Source organism: Numida meleagris, chromosome 4 (assembly GCF_002078875.1).
Source record: "Numida meleagris isolate 19003 breed g44 Domestic line chromosome 4, NumMel1.0, whole genome shotgun sequence".
Lineage (NCBI taxonomy): Eukaryota > Metazoa > Chordata > Aves > Galliformes > Numididae > Numida > Numida meleagris.
The window spans coordinates 85,594,404-85,616,054 of NC_034412.1; the positions used below are offsets into that span (position 1 = coordinate 85,594,404).

A 21,651-nucleotide genomic window follows, 5' to 3' on the forward strand; every position below is an offset into this window, starting at 1 on the left:
AAGACATATGCCAATTAAGACAAAGTTTTGTTGGAAACCTGTCCCCCTCTTGTCTTGCCTGGATGAATGTTTGACCAGGCTCTAGGCTCCTCTGTTAGTAAGCTGTGAAGAAGAAAGGGGTCCCATCCAGGTTTTCTTCCTCCTTTCCCCATGTTCCCACCTGGGTGCTAGTCCTTCTGGACTGCCCAGTTCCAAGGCTATTATGTCTGCAGCCACTGGTACCTCTCTTGTGCCACCCAGGACCAAGCTCCATTGCTGTGTATAAGCTCAGAAGATTCTGATGCAAGCTCTCTTCAGGTAAATACTTCAATTAGATGCTCAGGATGCTATAGTTCCAGAAACTTTCCCCTCTGCTCTTCTTGTATCCAGAATGAGGAATAATCATATTTTTAAATGACAATACTCTTGTACTCTGTGGTAGTATTTCTATCAACTCTTCTAGTGATTAGGTATGGGGATTTAAAAAAAAAATAAATAAAAGTTTAAAAAAACCTGGGAATTCCAGGGATGTTTTGAAAGGTAGTGAATCAAATTTTGAAGCACTCTGCTTGAATCTCCTTCCTTATCCTATTTTCTTTATGATGAAACAAGTTGAGAGAGATTAAGTGTAAAATTAGGGCACACATGTAGTGAGACAAGATGGGTCAGGAAAGGAAGTAGTACTGGATCCTATTACGCTGAGCCACCTGAAGAAGAAAGCATTCAATCATTAATTCAGAAATAGAGAGAAAGAACTGTAACTCTTCAGCTGTAGATTTGGGCACCCACAGTGACTGAATCCAACTTACCCCCTATCTCATCATCCTGACCAATAATACAACCTACCTCTGTCAGGCTGTGCTGCCAGGGAAGTCTTCCTAAAAGACAACAGTAAATCCATTGATAGCTACTGTACAGAGTTAATACCCACTGTATTCTTTATATAAAAAATGACTCAAGAAGTTCTATATGTGGAAGCTGGGATGTAGTGCATACAAGGAAAAATGAGTGCTTTCAGTATTACTCCTTCATATCTGCTCCTGTTTGCTTCTGGAGACAAGATGCCTGATGGCATAGGCTCACAGTGAAGCTCCGGAGTTAATGACCCCTTCATAATTAACTGTTGCTTTCAAAGGTGATCTTCTTTGCTGTCACTAGGGCCTCTCCTTTGTTCCTGACAGTGTGACGTGCTCCTCCTCATTGTACCTCAGTTATGTCAAGTGCTGTTACCACAAATAACATCACTGTGCCATGTTAAAATTAAAAGAAAACAAAAAGTTAAGAGAAAACCTTGAAGGCTTGGCAGGCAATCTTGCAGAATAAATTTAAATGTCGAGGATAGGACAGAACGATTGTAGTTGACAACTGGAATTTCTTCTTTGCGATGTCTCTGAATCAACCTGATAAACTCAACTGTAAGCTAAGATGGCAAGAGGCATCTGAGTTTTATAACAAATCTTGCCAGTTATTGTGACTATAATTGGAAGTGGGCAAACAAGATGCTAAATCTAAGAATGGCAATGAGATTTGATTATTCATATTCAATACCACACTGACATACCAAAAATATCATTCTTTGGTAACCATTACAATGAGTAAAGAGCAGTGAGTCATTGACAGCAGCTCCTGGAAAAATTAAATAAAGAGAAAATAGGCAGAATTAAAGTTCATTATTATTTTAATGTGATGACATCATAAAATATCATTCTTGGACAAATGGATCCAACACATGTTCTCCATATATTTGTGCCAGGTGTTCTGCTTGGAGGACAGAGTAAGAAAGACATAATCACTCAGTGGCTGCCATTCCCCTGGTTCTTCTAGGATCTGGATAGCTATAGAGTGCACTGGCTTACTCAGAGCTCTGGCTAATTTGTGACGCTGAAGTTGGATAATGTAATGCAGTAAAATTATTTTTCTTTCGTTATTTTTTTTTTCACTAGAGACATAGTCTTCTCCAGGATCTGAGGGCCTTATCAAACCTCTTATCTTTCTGCTGAGAGGAAGAAAGTGATTTTCTGTGTGCAAGGAACTTTTTTAACACAATTGTCACAACTCTGTGGAATTCTGGAAAAAAAAAAAGCCCAAAAGATCTGCCAAGGGACAGCATTTGTAATACCAGCATAAAACAGAAATGCCGTCTTATTTTTACTCTTACTAATGAAACAAAAAAAAAAACTTTAAAAGTTCACCATCATAGAATCATTGAGGTTGGAAAAGACCTCTAAGATTAAGTCCAGCTGTCAAACTGTCACCACAATGCCCACTAACCATGTCCTTGTGTGTCACATCTGCATGTTTCTTGAACACTCTTTAGCAGCCAAAATGTAGAGATTAATGTAATGCACTGATCATATTACAGACTTCCCAAAACAGAAGAGACAAGCTCTAGAGGAGTTGAATACTTTCTGGCAGACTTCAGATATCGGGCCCATCCCCTTAGGCTATCTCTGCAAATAATGGAAAAAAGAAGGGCTCTCTAGAGAGCAGTTCAGTACACCTGTAGTCAGTTTCCTTACTGCACAGAGATCCTAGAGAGACTACTCTTCTAACCCAAAGCACCTTAATGAGTCCTGAAACTAGTCAGGACAAAACTTGGTCTAAAGTACATCAATTATAGTAACTTACTGAGTTCAACCCATCTTGTCCAATTGTATTTATGACTAATGATCTATAAAGCAAACCAAATAATCTTTATTTCTATGTTTTCACAGGTTTCTCTTGGATTTGGTATACAGGTGATAACAGTAAAAAGAAAAAGTTGTTTAAAGTATGCTTATGCTGCCTGGAGAATGACCTAAATTACACTGTTTTCTTATGTTCCTTCTTGAAGAAATGATTGTAAGGAAAATTTTATGAGGACAATATGATCTTTAAGTTGAAACTGCAAACAGATTTCTGTCTTCACTTAAAATGACAGTAAGACAATACGATTGATTTTTGTACTATGTTCTTCACATTACTATTCAGATATTTACTGTGACTTTTGGGCCTGGAAACCTTTCAAAATAACTTGTATGCCAAATCAGAAATTGTCTGAAATGAGCTAGTAAAGCTCAACAATGTTTTCCAACTTATTTATTTTGTCATTTTATGTTTAAAAAAATTGAATGCATCTAATTGAGAGGTATGTCTAGTTTCACTAAAAATGTTAGCGTGTGACATGTGATTGAAAGTGTTACATTTCAGTGGCTCAGTTTTAAAGTAACAAGTTTATTTTCAGAAAAAAAGAGCTGCTTGAGTGAAACCTTTTAAGTGGTGGGTTTTATTCACCAAGGGCAGAACATTCTTGAGAAACAGGCTGAAAAGTGTTTGGGTGTTCCAAAGAAAAGCAAAAGAAGATAAATCATTCATCGCAATAGCAAAGAGAGGTTTTAGTCTACTGCAATGTCAGGCAGAGGGAGGGTTGTAAATGGAAACCTGTCCAATTCCAGAGAGGCAACTATCTACAGAAGGTGTCGATAGTTGCCTGGATGTTGCCTGTTGTTCAAGGCAATCCTGGTCTGCTTTTTTTAGGTCACATAAAAGGAAAAATGAAGGTTTTCACGTAGCTCAGAAGAAAACCTGGTTTATTCCTAAATAACTAAAAAAGAAAAGCACTATTTTAAGTCTCTTAACCCGTGCAGCTTCACTCAGAGATGCACGTTCACAGTTACTGCAGTATCTAAGTTTCTATACAGCAAGGAGTTGTGCCTATTCTTAACGCCTGCATGCATTCATTCTTTTTTTCATTCAATTAAGTTTTTTATGTGCTGAAGGTTAAATGAAGTTACGATTGAAGCTTAATGGTGGGTGCTGAAACTTTGCTGTGTCTTTGCTTCATAAACCTGAAAAACTGTGTATCTAAAATTATTTCTAAAACAGAACAGTATTTGAAGTTAAAAATAGAGGATTTGGAGTTCATTTATTGTAATCTATAACAAGATTTCCTGCCAAACTTTGGATTCCACTTGAGTCCAGGCCTTCAGAATACTTTCCAATAGCACCTGTTGCCCCAGCCAAATGTGTGAAAACTTGTGTTATTTGATCCAGAAATCTTTATTTACTAATTAAACGAGATCTCTTTTTAGAAATATTTGCAACATTGTTGTTAAAATTCTGCTAAATGAAGTATTCTGAATCTCATATAAAGAAATTGTGTGAAAGCGGGAAGGGAAACAAAGGATATGCTCCATGAGACAAATACCTGCTTGAACTCTATTATCTGATTCTTTTCTTCTTGTAGTGTCATTTTAGAGAGCTAGGGTGTAATTATCTAATGTAATCCATTATGTGGTGTAATGAAAAGATCAGAGAATCATTTAGTTTGGAAGGCACCTCTTGTGTTCGTCTAGTTCAACCCCTGTGTTCATGCAGGGTCACTTAAGGTAGGTGGCCAGGACCATGCGCAGCTGGGTTTTGACTGTCTTCACAGATGAAAGCAGTGCAATCTCTCTGTTCAGCTGTTTGACCATCCTGACAATGCAAAACAATTTTCTTGTGTTCAGATGGAATTTCACAAGTTTTGTGTCCATTTCTTCTTGTTCTGTTACTGGGCGTTGCTGAGAAGAATCTGGCTCCATCTTTACACCCCTTACTTTAGGTATTCATTCACATTTATACAATTCCCCATGAGCCGCCTTTTCTACAGGCTGAACAGTCTCAGCTCTCTCTGCCTCTTCTCATACGAAAAATGCACCACTCCTTTAATTATCTATTTGGTCCGACACTGGATTCTTTCTTATTCTTTTCCTCCCAGGTTAAGTTCTTGCTCTGGATTTTCCCTCTGCTTTCAGTGTCACTGTAGCGGGGCAGTGTTTGTCTGAGAAGTAGTTTTCCTGAGTCCTTCATATATATTGTCTATTGCTTGATTAATTGGATGTGTTTGTGACAAGCAGGAGACAAGAAAGACTAGCTATTACTATACAAATAATTCCTACTGTTGTAATGCCATATGCATATGAAGTGGTATGAATTAGCATTGATTATAACACAAAATGTTAAGAACTTGGTGAACATTCACTAAGTACAATGAGTATAGTCAGTCACAACACATCTCTGACACAGCTGAATGGATTTTAGAGGCTGAATTCAGATGAGAATATCTGCATATCCCAAGTGTCTTCAATGTATACTCTTGTTCACTCAACCTGAACAGAGCTCTCACATGTAATTGTGATGTACATTATTTAAAGAATGCTATGCATAGAACAGGAGATAGTGGAGAATTTTTTTAATCCCCTTAACAATATATACATAAAAGATAAAGCACTTGGAAAACAAACAAACAAAAACACACAAAAAAAACCCAACAACTTAATGAAGATTGAACCCAACTTGGATTCGGTAAGACGGAATGAGCTTGGTGAGAACGGGCTTGCTGCCTGAGACAGAACAATTACAATGAACATGATGATATTACATTCAACTCTGCTAAAACATCTTTAACAAATAGAATGAGACGTGAGCCTGTTTTGTATTCATTTGCAAGTCTTACTTTATCATGGGTCTAATAATATTAGAGAAAACAGTTTATCATGAGACTGAGCCATTAAATCTGTAAGTGTATGAGCAAATGAGACAGAAAAATAATTAATTTTCTCCTGAAAAACAAATTATCAGAAAGTATTTTCAGAGACGGACCACTTGGAAAAATGGATCACTTAGTGTATGGGCATAAAAATGTTGTCAGAGTCATTTGCTCGCAGTGTGGTTGTTTAGTAGTTTTTCAGACATTCACAGTGTACCAAAAGTTCATTCTATTTGTCTGAAACATTCTATGCCCCAAACAAATGTATGTGAAGTTTTAAGCAAATGTCACATATTAATTCCTGTGTTGGTTTGTCTTGGAAAAAGTTCTTGTCTGCAAATTTATTAAATTTTGGAGAAGCATTGTTGCTACTGTGTTAGAGGGTATGGCTAGGATGCAATGCTGCTGAGTCTGTGTGTCCTAATAGTCTCTGGGAAGACTATGTGGCACATACCTAGATTCTGTAACAAAAGCATAGCTAGCCAGTGACAGAAACATAGTCTGGCATTTGTGAGTCCCATCTGGAGTCCTGTATCAAGTTAGGGTTCCTTTAGTGCAAGGGACATGCCAACAAACTGAAGGGAGTCCAATGGAGGTCCTTTAAGATGTTTAGGGATGGAGGCAATCAAGGCCAGGTTGGACAGGGCCCTGATCTAGCATGTGGCAACCCTGCCCATGGCAGGGGCGTTGGAACTGGATGACCTTTAAGGTCTCTTCCAATCCAGATTATTCTCTGATATCATTTTGTGTGCAAGGGAATATTGGAGGATTGTTAAGTTTGCAGAAGAAAGAAGCAAAGAAGAGAAGTTTGAGAGGAAAAAAACTGATTACAGTCTTCCGCTACTCAAGAGGGTGGTGATGATGACATAAAGATGGCAACATCTACAATGAGAAAAACCAATTTTAGAGATGCACACTGAAAAAGCAAGTGACACAAACGGTATGGTGCGGGAAGGGAAATCCCAGCTGGATATAAGCAAAAAAATTTCTCTTCAAAATTTGATGACTGGCCGGAATGATCTCATTGTAGAGGCTGGAAAATATATATTTTTGGAGATTCTCCAAACTCCCCTGGATAAGGCTTTGTGCAACCTGACCTATGTTTGAAATTATCCTTCAGTAATGAAGTAAGAGATTGAACTTGGCAGCTTCCAGAGGGCCGCTCTGACCTAAATAATTTATGTGTCTTTTTTGATGTTCACTGAGTACTATTTAATAACAATGTAAAAAATGTGTATCTCACTTGACTATGGGTCTTATGCAGTCCCTGGGTCTAAGCTCTCCACCTCCAGTCTAGAGGAACCATCTGGAGGTACAAACATTTTCTAATACAGAAAATTATCACCAACAAATTCATTGCATAGTTTCTCTACCATACTGGAGAAGGTACCAGAACATCAAGTAAAATATCCACTATTATTACCATAACTGATATCTCAAATGACCTCATCCTCAGCTAGTTCTCTCTTTCGTATCTTTAGTTCATTACTCTTCACTGCTTCTTGCCTACTGCATGGTAGCAGAGTGTTCCTGGCTGAGACAAACATTGAGGCAGTGCACGTGACAATGATTAACAATTGTTTTTCAGATCAGAGAGTTTGTGGCCTCTTCTTTTCTCATGCCCCTGGAAAGAGAAAACAACTTTGTGTGGATAAATACTAAACCAACTCTAACTGACAAACCAATATTAATTTATATTAATTATATAAATATATACCATTCTAAATGGGCCTGCAACATATTTCTTTCTATCTTTCTGGAGACAGAATTTCTTGGCACCTTTCAACTTCATTTCAGGCCATTTTTATGTAGTCAGTTTTCTTAGCTGTCACCTTTGGTCACATCTGATCTGAATAGAATTTGATAAGGTATTTCACATAAACATAAACAACTTGTTTTTTATAGAAGATTTTTTCTGTTCTCAGAAGATTTTAACATAATCTTGAAATGTATGTTTTACAAATTTATAAAGGAAGTAATCTTCTGTTGTTCTCAGCAGCATTTGGAAAAATGACTTTTGTTTTTCCGAGCTGGGAAAGAAAAGTATTTCCATTTCTTTTCAGTAATAGGCTTTTATTAAATATTTTGCAAGCACAAATTGCAAATTCCAATAACCAATGCTTACCTGTTCTCCAAAAGGACAAAAGAAATTTGCAGAAATGTAAGCAAAACAGATGTTTTGAAGGAACGTTTCAAACATTCCTTCACAATACTCGCATACTTGTGTTTAAAATGTTCATAAATCTTGTGGGTTTTTTTCTCTTGATATTTGTCTTTGTCTGTGAACACAAACTTGACATTTCTTTGCTTAGTTTGTCTCTTTTTTTATAAAAAAAAAAAAAAGGATAAATATTTTCTTTCCCCACTCACAGTGAGTATAATAGCTTTCATTTTACCTTTTCAGCACAGGAAAGTTTGTAATGACTTGAAGAATGAACAACAGTGTTATGTTTGGCTCATATTATACCTATACTTCTATACACCTACACTTATAGCAGCCTATACTATGCCCATTTTGTACTATTCCATACACATAACAGGGTGTTTTGCACCTTTGCTTTTATTCTCTCCTTAGCTGTTCAGTGTAAATTTCTTTGTCAAATGCCAAATTATTCATGTCTTTAAGTGACTCAAGTGTTCTTGACTTAAGTGCTTGTTTTCAGTACAGCAAGACTTGGGTGGCCCTATTACTGCCAAACAGTTGATGAGGATAATTCTACAACATAGCTACACAAACTGGACTAGTGAAAAAACAAAGCAAGGCAAATATATGAAGAAATAATGATACTATGAACAGTAATTATGCCCTCTTCTCACATAGGGACTTTGCAGCAAAATCTTTTTAATCACAGGACAATACATTACTTGTACATGATGAGGATGTAATTTGCCTATAACTTCACAAATTCATTGGTGATATCTTTGAATGTTAAGAAGTGCTGTATATCAATCTATACTTGAATGTCATAGAAACTGTTTTTAGCAATCAAACCTAATAAAAGGATTAATATTGTTACTTTTTAACAAACTATCTTACCAGTTATAACCAAAAAAACCTTAGATTTAAAGGCAAAAACAGTGAAACTTTCCAAATATTTTGTAATTGGTCATTATTATATACTTAGATAAAACCTATTTATGTTTCTCTGTTAACTGATACATACACCTAATTATAAGTCATGCATAGACCACCAATTAACCTTTTCTTTTGTTCAACTGTTTGACCTTCTTCAGGAATAGTACGACTGTGTTTTTGTTCCTTTACTTTGTAAAGGAAAGATAAAATGTTGATTTTCTACCCTTACAAAACACAAACAGAACAGCACCAAGGTGCTACAACTAACACTATGTCTTCAGACCCATCTCAGAAATTTCCATGAGATTCCACTAGGCAGTCAAGATGCAGCCACATTATTTCTTGGAAGGAGACCAGTCTGACCAGTTAATGAGTTTAAACCATTGCCTGCCCTCTCTTGGACAAGCTGAACTGGCTTACACAAGTTAGAGATGAGTTTTCCTTGTTGGATTTTGTGTTTGAAAGGTTCCTCAAGGTTTTGCTAACTCAGGCCAATACTGAGCAGCCCTACAACAGGTATTGAGAAGACCTCACAGAGATTACCCTGTAAGGCACTGAGACACGTGGTCAGGTTGTTCCAAACCCTCTGCATTCCTTGTTTTGACTGCAAAGGTAGGAAGCAGTGCACTGCTGCAGTTCTCTTCTTTGCACTATTCTGGGATGGAAAGAGAACTTCAGGCTCTGCTACATTCTGTCTGCTTTCCCAGCACACAGGAAAATCTACAATCATTAGAAGCTTCATGTTGTTAAAAAAAATTACCTCCTCCTCCTAAGGCCACCAAGGGAAAACTGGGGAATGATCTTTCTTTGAATTTCTAATTAGGAGCTACCAACACTTGGTCATTTGTCATATTCAGTAAAGAGTAGAGAACATATCTGAATATCTGAACTGTTCGTGTCTTGCTTTAACTGATTACCTTGGATTTATGAAGTTTGGCTTTGGTTCAATGATGCAAATCTTATAATGTGTTTTTTACTCTTAACATAAAATTGTACACAAAATATCAATCATGATGTCCTTTCCTCTGGAAAAACTTTGGATAAGGGGTGTCTCATCTATAAGTATTTCTACAAAAAATTACCCTAGCTAAATATGATGATGGAATATAAAGGAGAAAAATGATCTTAATAACACATCTGTAACTGCTTTTGTGGAGAGACAGAGATACAAATAACAAATATAAATATGATATAAATACAATAAAAGATATTATTAAAACAAATATACAGATACAAATATGAAAACTGATATAACTTATTCAGAAAGTGCTCTGTTTAAATTTGTTTCCATGGAGGATTTTGTTCAATTGTAATTTATCTTCCAGTCTGAAGATAATAAAAAATCCAATTCACTGTTGCTAGGGGCACTATTATTTTATCTTAATTTGAAGAAAGCTTACTCTAATGCATTAAAACTTTTCTTCAAGCAAGGGGAAGCAGAGGCTAGCTCTGCAATTAGAATGGCTTTCCTACGACAGGCTCGTGACACAACTTTTTAAAAAAAGGAAAAGAAAAAATTAAATTTACTCTAAGCCACTTACTCTTTCATTTCAGAGAGGTTTAAAATCTTGGCTTTGCAGCAGGATAGTAATATATTTTTACAGTAATGTAGTATTCAATATCGGTCACAAGAGTGTAATTCATTCAGTATTCAGTATTTCTTAGCTACTTGGTTAACATAAAAATCCCAAACAACCTCTGATTTTACTAAAAAACCAATCAGCCTTTTTGACTGTCATTTGCCTTTGATCAGATAAGAAGCTTGCAGAAGTAAAATTACAGTGCTTACCCAAAAAGCTAATCTCTAGGGGGCTGATTTGCCACCAGCCCCTCCACAGCCTGCAGCAAGGGTTTCAGAGATTCATTTTTTTCAGGTGGCTAATATTTCACTTGCTGTCAATTTCAATTCTTAGACCAATATATCAAAACCACTTATTTCTTGAAATATTGAAAAGCAAGAAGCTAAAAGGGAATACTTCATTTCTTGTGTAGAGAAGGATTGGATTTGTGTAAGGGAGATAGACTGAGGACAAAACTGCTTGTGATCCTGGCAAAAAAAGCTGGTCAGGAGATGGTATGCCAGGTCCTGTGAGTCTTTAACACAGAGCACAAGCCACAGCATTTTGGACTACCCAGCTGCACAGTGAGACCTGGAGCAGCTCCAGTTCTGCATTTAGCAGCTTAATAACTTGTAGCTTCAGGAGGTACTTAGAGGAGCAGCCATCAGCTCCAGGGGCCTTTTGCTCATTCCAAGTCCACACTCTCCTCTAGGTTGTAGGAGCATTATTTCACTGGAATAAATTCATCTACCTTCCAGAAAATCTCTTGGAATCGTCTTTTCTCCAGCACTTTTTATCTTACTCTGCTCTGATCCAGTTGGAGAAATGCCATCCACACAACTGCAAGCCAACTGAACTGACTGTGCAGGGGAAACACCATTATCCATGGCTACATGTGTATGATTAGTGTAATGATGTGTGTCAAGTGTGATATAATTCAGCATGGGTGAAAATGTCTGCTCTGTATACTGGACGTATCCATTTATAGCATCTGTTCTTTGAAACTGGACCTATCCAGTTCTCATCTTAACTATACAGATATGAATACACAGCACTTCTGACAGGACCAGCAGTCACCACAGATATGTATCGATAAAAGTGGAAGAAAAATGGCTCCAAGTGAAACAGAGGAGATACAGAGCTCTGCAAGAGCTGTGCCTGGGTGGACATCATTCTAGCTTTAGTGATAGGACACATGAATGTGTCCTGTTTGCTTTGTGTCCTTTGCATCTTGTGACAGATGCAGGAAGGCTAAGGAGTGCTTCTGAATCCTGACTTGGTTTTGTTCTTATTTCATTTGTTTGAATTCAAAATGTGTTATTCTAGAGCTAGAATCTTCTCTGGAAGCCTTATAGTTTTGTTTTTTAGGGATTGTGCTTACCTTAGAATGTTTACCTGGTAGCAGGTACTCAGACATTCACTAACTAATCTGAGAGATGCCAGGGCAAAAGCCATCTCTTATCATCCCAGCCTGGATGCCCACATGTCAAACTAAGATCCAGAAAGTCCTGCAGCATGGGTGGATGTTGTATGAGTCCTGGAGGAAAGCATTTTATATCCCCAAGTTGTTCTTTGCTCTTTTTTTGTGTATTCACTCTTGTGACTCCCAGGGTAGACGGACATCTATTCTGACGAAGTGTTGTTTCTCTTAGGTTGTTGTGGAACGTGAGTAGAAATAACATGCATACTCCTGAACCTAACTGTAGGCAGATAATACATAGTAGCATTTCCTGCCAATAATGGAATGGGATAGGGTAACAGTCCTTTCCAGTTCTTATTTTTTAACTCTCTTTTAAATACTTGCTGATTCACAGTTGCACCGAGCAACTGTTTGCTTGGGAAGATAGCACAGGGCCACTGTTCCCCCACTCTATTAGAGTGCCTCAGCAGAAACACAAACTTGGAATGAAAACTCCTTTCCTTCAAGTTATTGGAAATATCCAAATGATTTATCAGGACGGTATCTCTGATAAAAGCAGATTTTATTTGCAATTGCAAAGGCGGGCATCCTGCAAGCAGGAGCACCTGCAGAAAGCAGTGTTACATCTTTTATGCCCTATGACTCGACGCTTATCTTTTTCTGCCCTTGTTCCTCATTGGTTGAGTACTTCAGGTTCACAGTCTTCCCAGCGCTCAACTAAACATACAGATACTGGTTGAACATAAATTGCTAGCTAAGCATGTATATTGCTAATTAATTAACTTCTAACACTTGCTTACTCAGCACTCGGCCATTCTTTCCGGACACCTGTTCATCCTTGGACAGAGATAAGTGTGGAAGGAGGATAGAGGGGGGCATCCTGATGCCTGCCTCTTGTATCCCAACCTACCCACAGAGTGAGGCAATTTGGCCTTGTGTGGAGGCCCTGGCTTCTTTGATGTCTGTCATGGTTTTATGATTTTCGGTTATTGGTACTCCACATCATAACATCATGTAATGAATGTACCTGGTCCTCAGAAGAGAAGGACTACTACAGTCCCCACGGTACTTTGCTCCTCTGTTACCATTTTCCAGCCGGAGGGAAAAGATAAAAGCTCACAGTATAAAAACTTGCAGATCACGAGACTTCGTCCCTTTTTCCACCGTCTCTCGTCTTGCCAGCACCTCGCTCTCCAGCCGTCTTATCGTCGGTAGTAGAGTAAGGCCTACCTTGATTTTGGGACATTCTCTCTCTCTGTATTGGATTTATCAGCTTAAATTGTAATTATATTGTATTATAGTGTGTTGTTTTGCATTCCAATATCTTATTTAGTAAATTAGTTTGTTTCTCCTCAGATTGTTGCTGCTGTTCTTTGCTCTCAGGGCCATCTCCCTACCCTTTTCCCTTTCCCCTTTTCCCGGGACGTGGGCCCTTGGGTCCCCCGTCCCCTTCGTCATGGAATCGGGCCTAATGCCCGTAAACCGTTGACAATGTCTGACAAGTCTGCTTTTCTTTTGCTGAGGGTCTCTTATACAAACAGAATAGCCTTACAACTTGCTTTCTAGTCCATAATACTATTCTCATACTATTCACAACTATTACAGTTTTACAAGTGAGAATTAATCACATAATTCAACAACTATATTTCTAAAATATGTTACTGAAATATATGGTACTCCTGCTTTTTCAAACTAGCTGTTTCTAAGGGCAAGTTACAAAATACGTTGTGCTCTGCTTCTTTAGATCAATTCCCCCTTTTCAATATCTAATGCAGAAACAACATTCAATTCCTACAAAGTGTTATAATTTATGTGGATGTGGAAAAGATTTCGCATTTATTTCTGGATCACTCTAGAAGTGCTTTTATCTTGACTAAACACTTATGAGTACACTTTCAAACACAGTAATTATTTTCCTGGAAATGGCAATTGTTGTTGAATTTAAAACAGCAGTCCATCCTCACCCAGCCATCATTCTCAGCCTCACGATCATTGAAGAAATTACTCAGGACATTTTAATTCTTGTGATCAGAATAGCATCATTTTCATATTATTGGCATGTAATCATGTGATTCTAGACAGCATGAGAAGTCTTTAATTCTGGACTAGATGCAGTATTTTATTTATAAATTTAAGTAGAATTTTCAATCAATGCCTTTTTATTTCAGTTATTTTTCCTTTTTTATAACGTAAGTGGGAACCAGATAAAATTTACTCTTTACTTAAGTAGTAGCTGAAGAAAAAAAAAATAACATCTCTCATTACATCTGCTCAAAGCTACAACTACTTCATTTAAAAATAAAGCAGTATCAAAAAAAAAAAAAAGAGAAAAGACTGTTAAACATAACAATTTATTTAATCTTTCTTTTTGCAATTGCTCCAAGCTCAGAAATGCACAACATTCAGACTAATTTGAATATAATTGAAGCCTTCTCTTGTCAGTGTTTGTGTGCTGAAATTCTGAGTCTCTGGAGGTGAGCAGATATCTCGTGCCAACTACTTTATGATTCTGACATACTGAGAAGTAAGCTTAATGCAAATAAAATGGTTTTCACCTCCCAGCATTTGGAAGGCATACAGGAATATAACTGGAGAGCAGAGCACCTAGAGACACTTGCTTCTCAGATCTGTGTTCAGAAGGAATAGAAACACTTAAATTTGAAACAAACCATTTGTGACAATCCTAAACAGTGCCCTATTTCAGAATGTGCGGGCCTATGAGTGCAAGAGAAGCTGTTTGTAGCTGTCAATTAAAATAATCTAATATAGACTTTTCTGGATTTTTTTTTTTTGTTTTGGTGGGTTTTTTTACTTCTGGAAAGCTACTTTTTTTTTCCTTTCCTTATATATTTTACAGTTCAGGACAACTAAATCTGTAGCTAACATATATTACACACCTCGTGGGATAAAAAAAAATGATGGAGGAGGAGCTATCATTCTGGATCGCCTCTCAACCATTCATATCCATCTCTGATATAAGCTAATATAACTTCACAACAAAATGAATTCTCAAACCAGAGTAAAGTGACATCATATTAGAAATGAGGCATACACCATGCCCCATTTGGGAAATCTAAAACACTGTGTCTTAGTTGTATTCAGAAATGAAAAGCAGTGAGTTTTTACCAGTTTACTTAGACTGGAAGAAAATAGAGTGATGGCAGATTATCCAAGGTAAGTAGAAACACAAGGAAAGTCCTGCTTGCTTGAGCAATATGAACACTACATATTGGCTGGCTACACCCCTGGGTTTACAGGATTTAAATCAGACCAGTATTAGGCCCTCATAGTATTCAACATGTAGTTCTGGGAAAGTATTCAAAAGAATTTTGTTGGTAATCGTGAAGGCTCTGTCATTTTGTAAGATGTAAATTGCAGGCTGAAAAAAATATATATTGTTATGCAGCAAAATTGCAGCATTATTTCTTGTTGAATTTGGAGTTATGCTAGAAGCTATAGAAAATACTCAGCTATGGCACTGTGCAAATTGACTGAATATGGATTATACCACTGGGACAGCAGCTCTTGATCCTGCGAAGTTATCTTCCATAGGAACTGAGCTACAGTCAGATACACCTAATACCAAATATGTTTCAAGGCCTTCTATTTTATTGCTGCTACACAGTAAGCTGTTTTGCCTGCTGAATGTCTACATGGTTATTTTAAAATGTAGAAACCTGAAGAGTATTTTAAATGCAGTTTATCAAAATTAAGGTATTAAATTATGTTTAAAACACTTGAGATACTTGCGCTGCAGCAACCCAAGCTCCGCTTGGACCAAGTCTTACTACAATCAAAGAAAGTTTGGCCATGGAATTGCCACAGTGGAGAAATTAGCGTGTGGCTTTTGAGAAAATCATGAACTTACCATGAACAGATCTACTTCTGAGAGCTACCCTAGGGCATGCTACGACTGATTCTCTGACGTGAAATCTCTCTGTTTTTCCTTCTTCCAGGTATTCCTTTCAAGATGAAGAAGACATGTTCATGGTGGTTGATCTATTGCTTGGAGGAGACCTGCGGTACCATTTGCAGCAAAACGTCCACTTTAATGAAGGAACCGTCAAACTGTACATCTGTGAGCTGGCACTTTCCTTGGATTATTTGCAGAGATACCACATCATTCACAGGTGAGAGAATTTCATTTCAGGGATGGGATGTTTTCTATCTGCAAACCAAAGGAATTTTATCATGTGTCAGATTACATCTAAATACAGCACCTAACATCCTCCTGGCTGCTTTTAATTTAATTTTAATTCTCCAGATCCTCAGTTCTCCTGAACACACAGAAGTTGTAATTCAGGGCAACAACTTCACACAACAGTATGAGAGAAAGGTCAGAACATCAGAGGCTGGGAATTAGTAACTTTTTATGCTTATATAATCTGCACTAAGGTCACAAGGAGGAGGGAAGGTGGGGAAATAAGAGAAATAGTAAAAATGAATTGGAACAGGAATAGGTGTTGTGTCCTTTTTGCACTTCTTAGATTACAACAGTCTGTTTTTTTATTGCTTAACTGCTGGCAATCATAGTATTTATGTCAAAAACTGTGTCATGCATTGAGGCCAGTTTGTTTTCCTCCTGTTTAAATGAAACAGTGGGGTAAATTCTTTTCTATGTTAGCACAGCAACTGTGAAATTATAAAATGATGGGCCGGATCCTCTATTTTATTCTTTTTATGCTAAATTCAGTATATTTCTCCTTGGCTTACACTGGCTAAAATAGAAAAATTATTAATTTTGTGCATTGCCAAAGCTGGATGTGAGATTCAGAGAGCCAGCTGAACTAAACTGTGCCATAGATCTTTCAGTGACAAGTACGAACAAATTTCTTCAAATGCTTTAATCAATATTCTTCATCCTGTCTGCCTACCAGAGCTGCCTCATGATTTTGTAATAAAGAGCTAATAAAAAGTGTGATCTGACTTTTGAAGAGGGAGCGTCAGTACAAAATTTCTCTAATCTGAGGTACAGTGGTAGATGTGGCCTGTATAAAAAAAAACTATACAGAACAAAATCCAAGAAAACATTGCAAAAATTGTTTTGCTTGAAATTAAAATGCCTACAAATTTTGCAAGCATTTTTGTGCATTTGTATGTATTCCACACACAATTTCCTCTACTAGTGAATAATTTAAAAGTTGGGCTCAGAATTTCAGTTGACCTTTTTTTTCTATGACTTGAAGAATGTTCTTGGTGAAAAACAAATTGATGAGCGTTTTTCTCACCTTCATTTTAATGAGACATTTTATGTAGATAGCCTGTCAAAACATTAATGAGAGAATCTACTTTGTAATTAAAACTTTTACTTTATTACAAGCCTGTGAGTTGAGAGAATGAAGGGCTGAATTTAAGTCAGTGTGTCTGTTTGTAGCTTTTTTTTCTGACAGGGCATGCATTGCTATGGTCCAGCTGTGGAACTGGGCAAGACAGTTCTGTTCTTTTCTGCATTAATTTATCATGGCTGATAAACAATTTTACTGAATTTTCTGTTTTGCACTTATTGTAGTGCAGTGTAACATCACTGACTTCAAAACTAGCTGTTGATTTGCACCCAGGCAGGTGGAAGGAGTGGGGATCCCAGCTGGAACTGGCTGTGGGCTCCATTTGGTGGCAAGTTACAGAGATAAATTTTTGCTTTCACTCTACGCTGGCAATTTTTACAAAATGAGACACATTAAAATACCTGATTCATACCGTGTGGTGGTTCTCACTGGCTAATGTGTTCGGACTGTTGTTCAGGATGTGAAGGATCTGGCTCTCCCATCCCACTGTGCTACTGGGGAGAAACTGAGACCTGCTCTTGTACTTCACTACTTGCTGCCCAAACCATCCAACTACGGCACAAGGAGCATTTTGGCTCTCACCTTCCCACCAAGTCCTGGAAAACCTCAGATGATCCACGTATCAGTGAAGGAATTATTTCCTCAGGAATATCCCATCATGTGCTGCTGTTCTCCTGGCCTCAGCTATGGCAGGCATTCAGCTGCCACAAAGCTCTCCAGCAGGAGTGGCACCTCTGATTTCAGTTGGCTAAGGAGCTGAGCAAGCAGTACGGCAGAGTGGAAACATGTTGCCGTTGCTTTACTGCTGCAAACACCCAGTCTCAGTCAGATTAAATCAATGAGCTGGCTGTTAGTTATCCTCAGTGGAAGCAGACCTCAGCACTGTCATTATGACAAAGTCCTAGCCAGCATTCACATGTTAACCTGTAAAACAGAATTGGATCTTTCACTTTTAAATGAGCATGTTGGTAGCAACAGAAAAAAAAAAAAAGTTAGTGAGTCACAGAGTCATTGAGAGAGACCACTACTAAATTTTGTCTGTGCTACACAGAGTGCTTAAGTGATTCATCAGTCTGGGTAGGTGGATTTTCAAATCATGGCATTACAAAGAGCTGAATATATGATGTGTGAGTCAGGAACTGAATTTCTCAATATTTACAGATGTGTGTGAAATGTGTACAGGTTTCCATTACTATTGCATCCGGAAAAGTGACAGAAGGTATTTTTAAGGATTAGCTTGGAGCCCCAGGAATTTACTAGAAAAGGAGGAGGAAGCAAGGGAGGCAGGAACTATAAGGCATGTGTGAATAGATATATGAGTGTCTAGGTTGGTACTATGCCAATTCCCTTCAGAGCTAATGTGCAATACCTCTGCATTTGCTGAGGTGATTAGTTACATGTATTTTGAATGTGGCAGTCATTTCAGGAATACAAATATTGTTTCTGCAGAAATAACTTTATATATTAATTGTGTAAAAACTATCACTATTTTGTTTTTTTAATGAAATTGCTGTTTAATTAATTGTTTATTTGTATACAAATCCATATTTGCCGCATAAAATCCTCCAAACATGGTTTTGTTTTTTATGTTACAGTAGAGAATGCTGTACTGTGTGTCTCTCACTTGCAGCTCTATTGTAAATGTTTGTAATTACATAGATGTTCAGCTGGAAGTATAAGCACTTTGAAAGAAAGAATGAGATAAATTTCAAGTTATGATATGAAGATTATTCTGGGCAACTTTTTCACTTAAACAACAGCTAAATTAATATTGAGATATCTCTGTTAGTCACTGGTAAAAGCTACATCACAAACCTATATTTCCCCACAGCCTTGCTAGAATGATGTTTTTTTTCACATTTTTGAAATTCAAAACCAATTATTTAAAATCTGGATGAAGAGTGTTTCTTATGGACCCTTGGATCCAGTACACACACAGTGGCTTCTGACAATTCACATAGTCTCACTTGCTCTAAAATGTTGGATCAAATCTGGCACACTGCATGAGCTGACATCAAGTTTCAGGACTGAATGTCTGAATGCATACTTTCCCATGCTGCCTGTATAGTATCAGTGAATAATATATTGGACAGAAGTTTTCCTAACAAAGGCTGAATGAACTTATTTCAGACATGAGTAACTCAACCTCCTCTTTTCACATTTTCTGTTCATATATTTCAATAAAACCACCTGCTTCCTTACTGAAGTAGGCTGCATGTTTCCATTCAGTTATTTCTTCCACCAGCAGCAGTTGTCTCTCCCAGGATGCTCTTGCAGCCAGAGCCTTGGCTCAGAGCACCACAGTGGCTGCTGCCCAAGTAAGGCACTCATACTGATCACATCAGGTTTTCTCTTTCCATGTGAGCAAGTGTTAACTGCATTGCCCTTACAACTTTCCATCCGTGTTTGGTTCCCTTAGTTTCATTTGGTCAGAAAGGAGGCCGGCTGTGGCAAATGTCTGGAAAAGCAATTGCAGTAACCTTCCAGCATGATTTTAACATACTGGACACTATGTTTGGTCTGCATACCTAGGGTTTTTTTTTATTTCAGTATTTTTTTAAAAATGTAAAATAATTTGTGTGTTTATATACATAATTAGACAACTAAATCTTTGTTTGAAGCACGGAATTGCTTCGGGTAGTAGTCTGTGCTCTGAGGTTCCTGTGATCACCGCTCTGTCTTCCATCCCCACAAGTTCTACCACCAGAAGCCAGTCAAGCCCTGAAAAGCCCTTAGCAGCAGCTCAGAGAGGGCAGAAATTAACACATGGAAAATGGTGACAAATGGAGGATTACATGTCACTCTACCAAGTGTCCCACTGTAGAGCAAGGGAGTTCTGCTAGACCAGATGTACTGCCTGTGCAACACTACTAGGCTGTGTTACAGTGTAGGAAATTCATGTTCATCACCAGTGAGTCCTTCAAGGTGTCCAGCAGTCTGGTGAAATAAGGTAGTACAACCAAGTGATTAAAGCCTCTCTCTTTAATAGTGTAGTCTTTCACTTGCGAGTCTACTCTCCAGAAGAACAAACTCTTATTTTAAATGTTCCTTTCATAACACTGTCTGATTTGGATGGAAGCAGTAAATAAGCTTTGAAAATTATTTGAAAACAGAGACTTCTTGCTTTGCTGATTTTTAAAGGTTTCACAGACAGATAGAATGGAGCCAACCTGGGGTTTACTAGGACAAGTTAAGAGGACACAGTTTCTTACAAATTTCAGCTCATATTTGTGGTCTTTTTTTTTTTTTTTTGCTGGTAAGAATGTGCAGATTAAGAAGAATAAGCAATAGATTCTGAAGTAGATAAATTGGAAAAAAACAAAACAACCATACTGTGACTATTATTCATACATATTCCCAAGGATCATGACAATTTTCAGCTCATATTTGTTTTTTTTTTTTTTTTTTTTTGCTGGTAAGAATGTGCAGATTAAGAAGAATAAGCAATAGATTCTGAAGTAGATAAATTGGAAAAAAACAAAACAACCATACTGTGACTATTATTCATACATATTCCCAAGGATCATGACAATCCAAGAGGTCTGTTCATTGAATTTTCTTCATCTGTTTCCCCAAGTCTCTTCCATTTGTTTGTATTATGTTCTTTAAACAAGTGCAAGCCCACATTATTTTCAAGGACAAATTGCAGAAATTGCACAGTAAGTTATGTAAGAGAAGCAAATTAGAAAATATATCAAAACCAGCTAAAATTATGCCATACAAATACAAAGCACAGAAAATCTGCTGGATGCTTATGAACCAGCACTGATCAAAAAGAAAGACGTTTACAAATTCTGTGCACAAAAGGTATTTGAATTTTAGTTGAGTCATTAAAAAAGAGTTAGATATCACCAGATATGAATAAGCAAAGAACAAGCCTTTCAACTTTAGAATGGAGCTCTTTACCTATGAGAACAAATTTATGTTACTTGTTTGGCAAGAGTAAAAGGAAAAATACTGGATAGATGAGACGGCATAATGCAAACAAATGAAGTTGATTTGAAAACATGCTGAGATTTCAATATCCAGAGACTAGATGACTAATGAAGTAAAAACGCCTGTATATAAATGAACACAAGGAATGTGTTGAGATGCATGGTGCCCCGCCAAATGATCCAGTCTTACCACTGGCACTGATGTACTTCTCTATTGTGGACATAGAGTGCTCCACATTCATCACTCAGGGAAAATACCAGAAGACATCCACCATGCTTTCTCTCTTTTCATACCCCATTTCTAAGACATCCACCCTGCAGTCAATAGAGGACTGTTTAGTTCCTTTCAGTTTTGAAGTGAATATATGGAGTTGACTCTTCATCCTTTCTTTCATCCTTCTTCTCATTACTAAGAAGTTGTAACAATGTACTAACATGAAATATTTTGTTTAGTCAATGAAAACTCTTCTCATAAGCCTCACATCATTTAAAATTTAGATGTCTGATCAAAGTTAGAAGAGGGAAGATCTGAACCACAGATTGAACCTGGCCAATTATCATTAGGTAACAAATTTCCAGTGGGAAAGGCAGTCTAAAGTGACCTCATCCTAGCTGTTTGTTTGTGCTGTAGGGAGATTGACAGAATAAGTGTTCTTCATTAAAAAACCTGTCACTTTAATTGTTTTTTTACTTGTTTATCTTCTTAGACACAAACACAAATAAGTGCAGATATGATGTACTACCAGATCTAGAGGAAAAAGTTATGTAAGAGGGCTGATCTGAAAGTAATGCCTGTTATTTTATTGGCACTCTCTGTCAGAGGCAGATGTTGGTGGTATAGCAGTGGAAGTTGAACCTTCCCACCAATATTCCATTACATTTTGTTGC

General features: G+C 37.4%; 1 protein-coding gene across 1 annotated transcript in view; it reads left to right on the plus strand.

Annotated features, from left to right (window-relative positions):
* STK32B (serine/threonine kinase 32B) overlaps positions 1-21,651 on the plus strand; it is a 128,304-nt gene that overhangs the window by 47,030 nt on the left and 59,623 nt on the right. Inside the window, exon 4 of the mRNA XM_021395514.1 lies at positions 15,500-15,673. Coding sequence (XP_021251189.1) covers positions 15,500-15,673 — 174 coding nt within the window. The remainder of the gene's footprint in view (positions 1-15,499; positions 15,674-21,651) is intronic.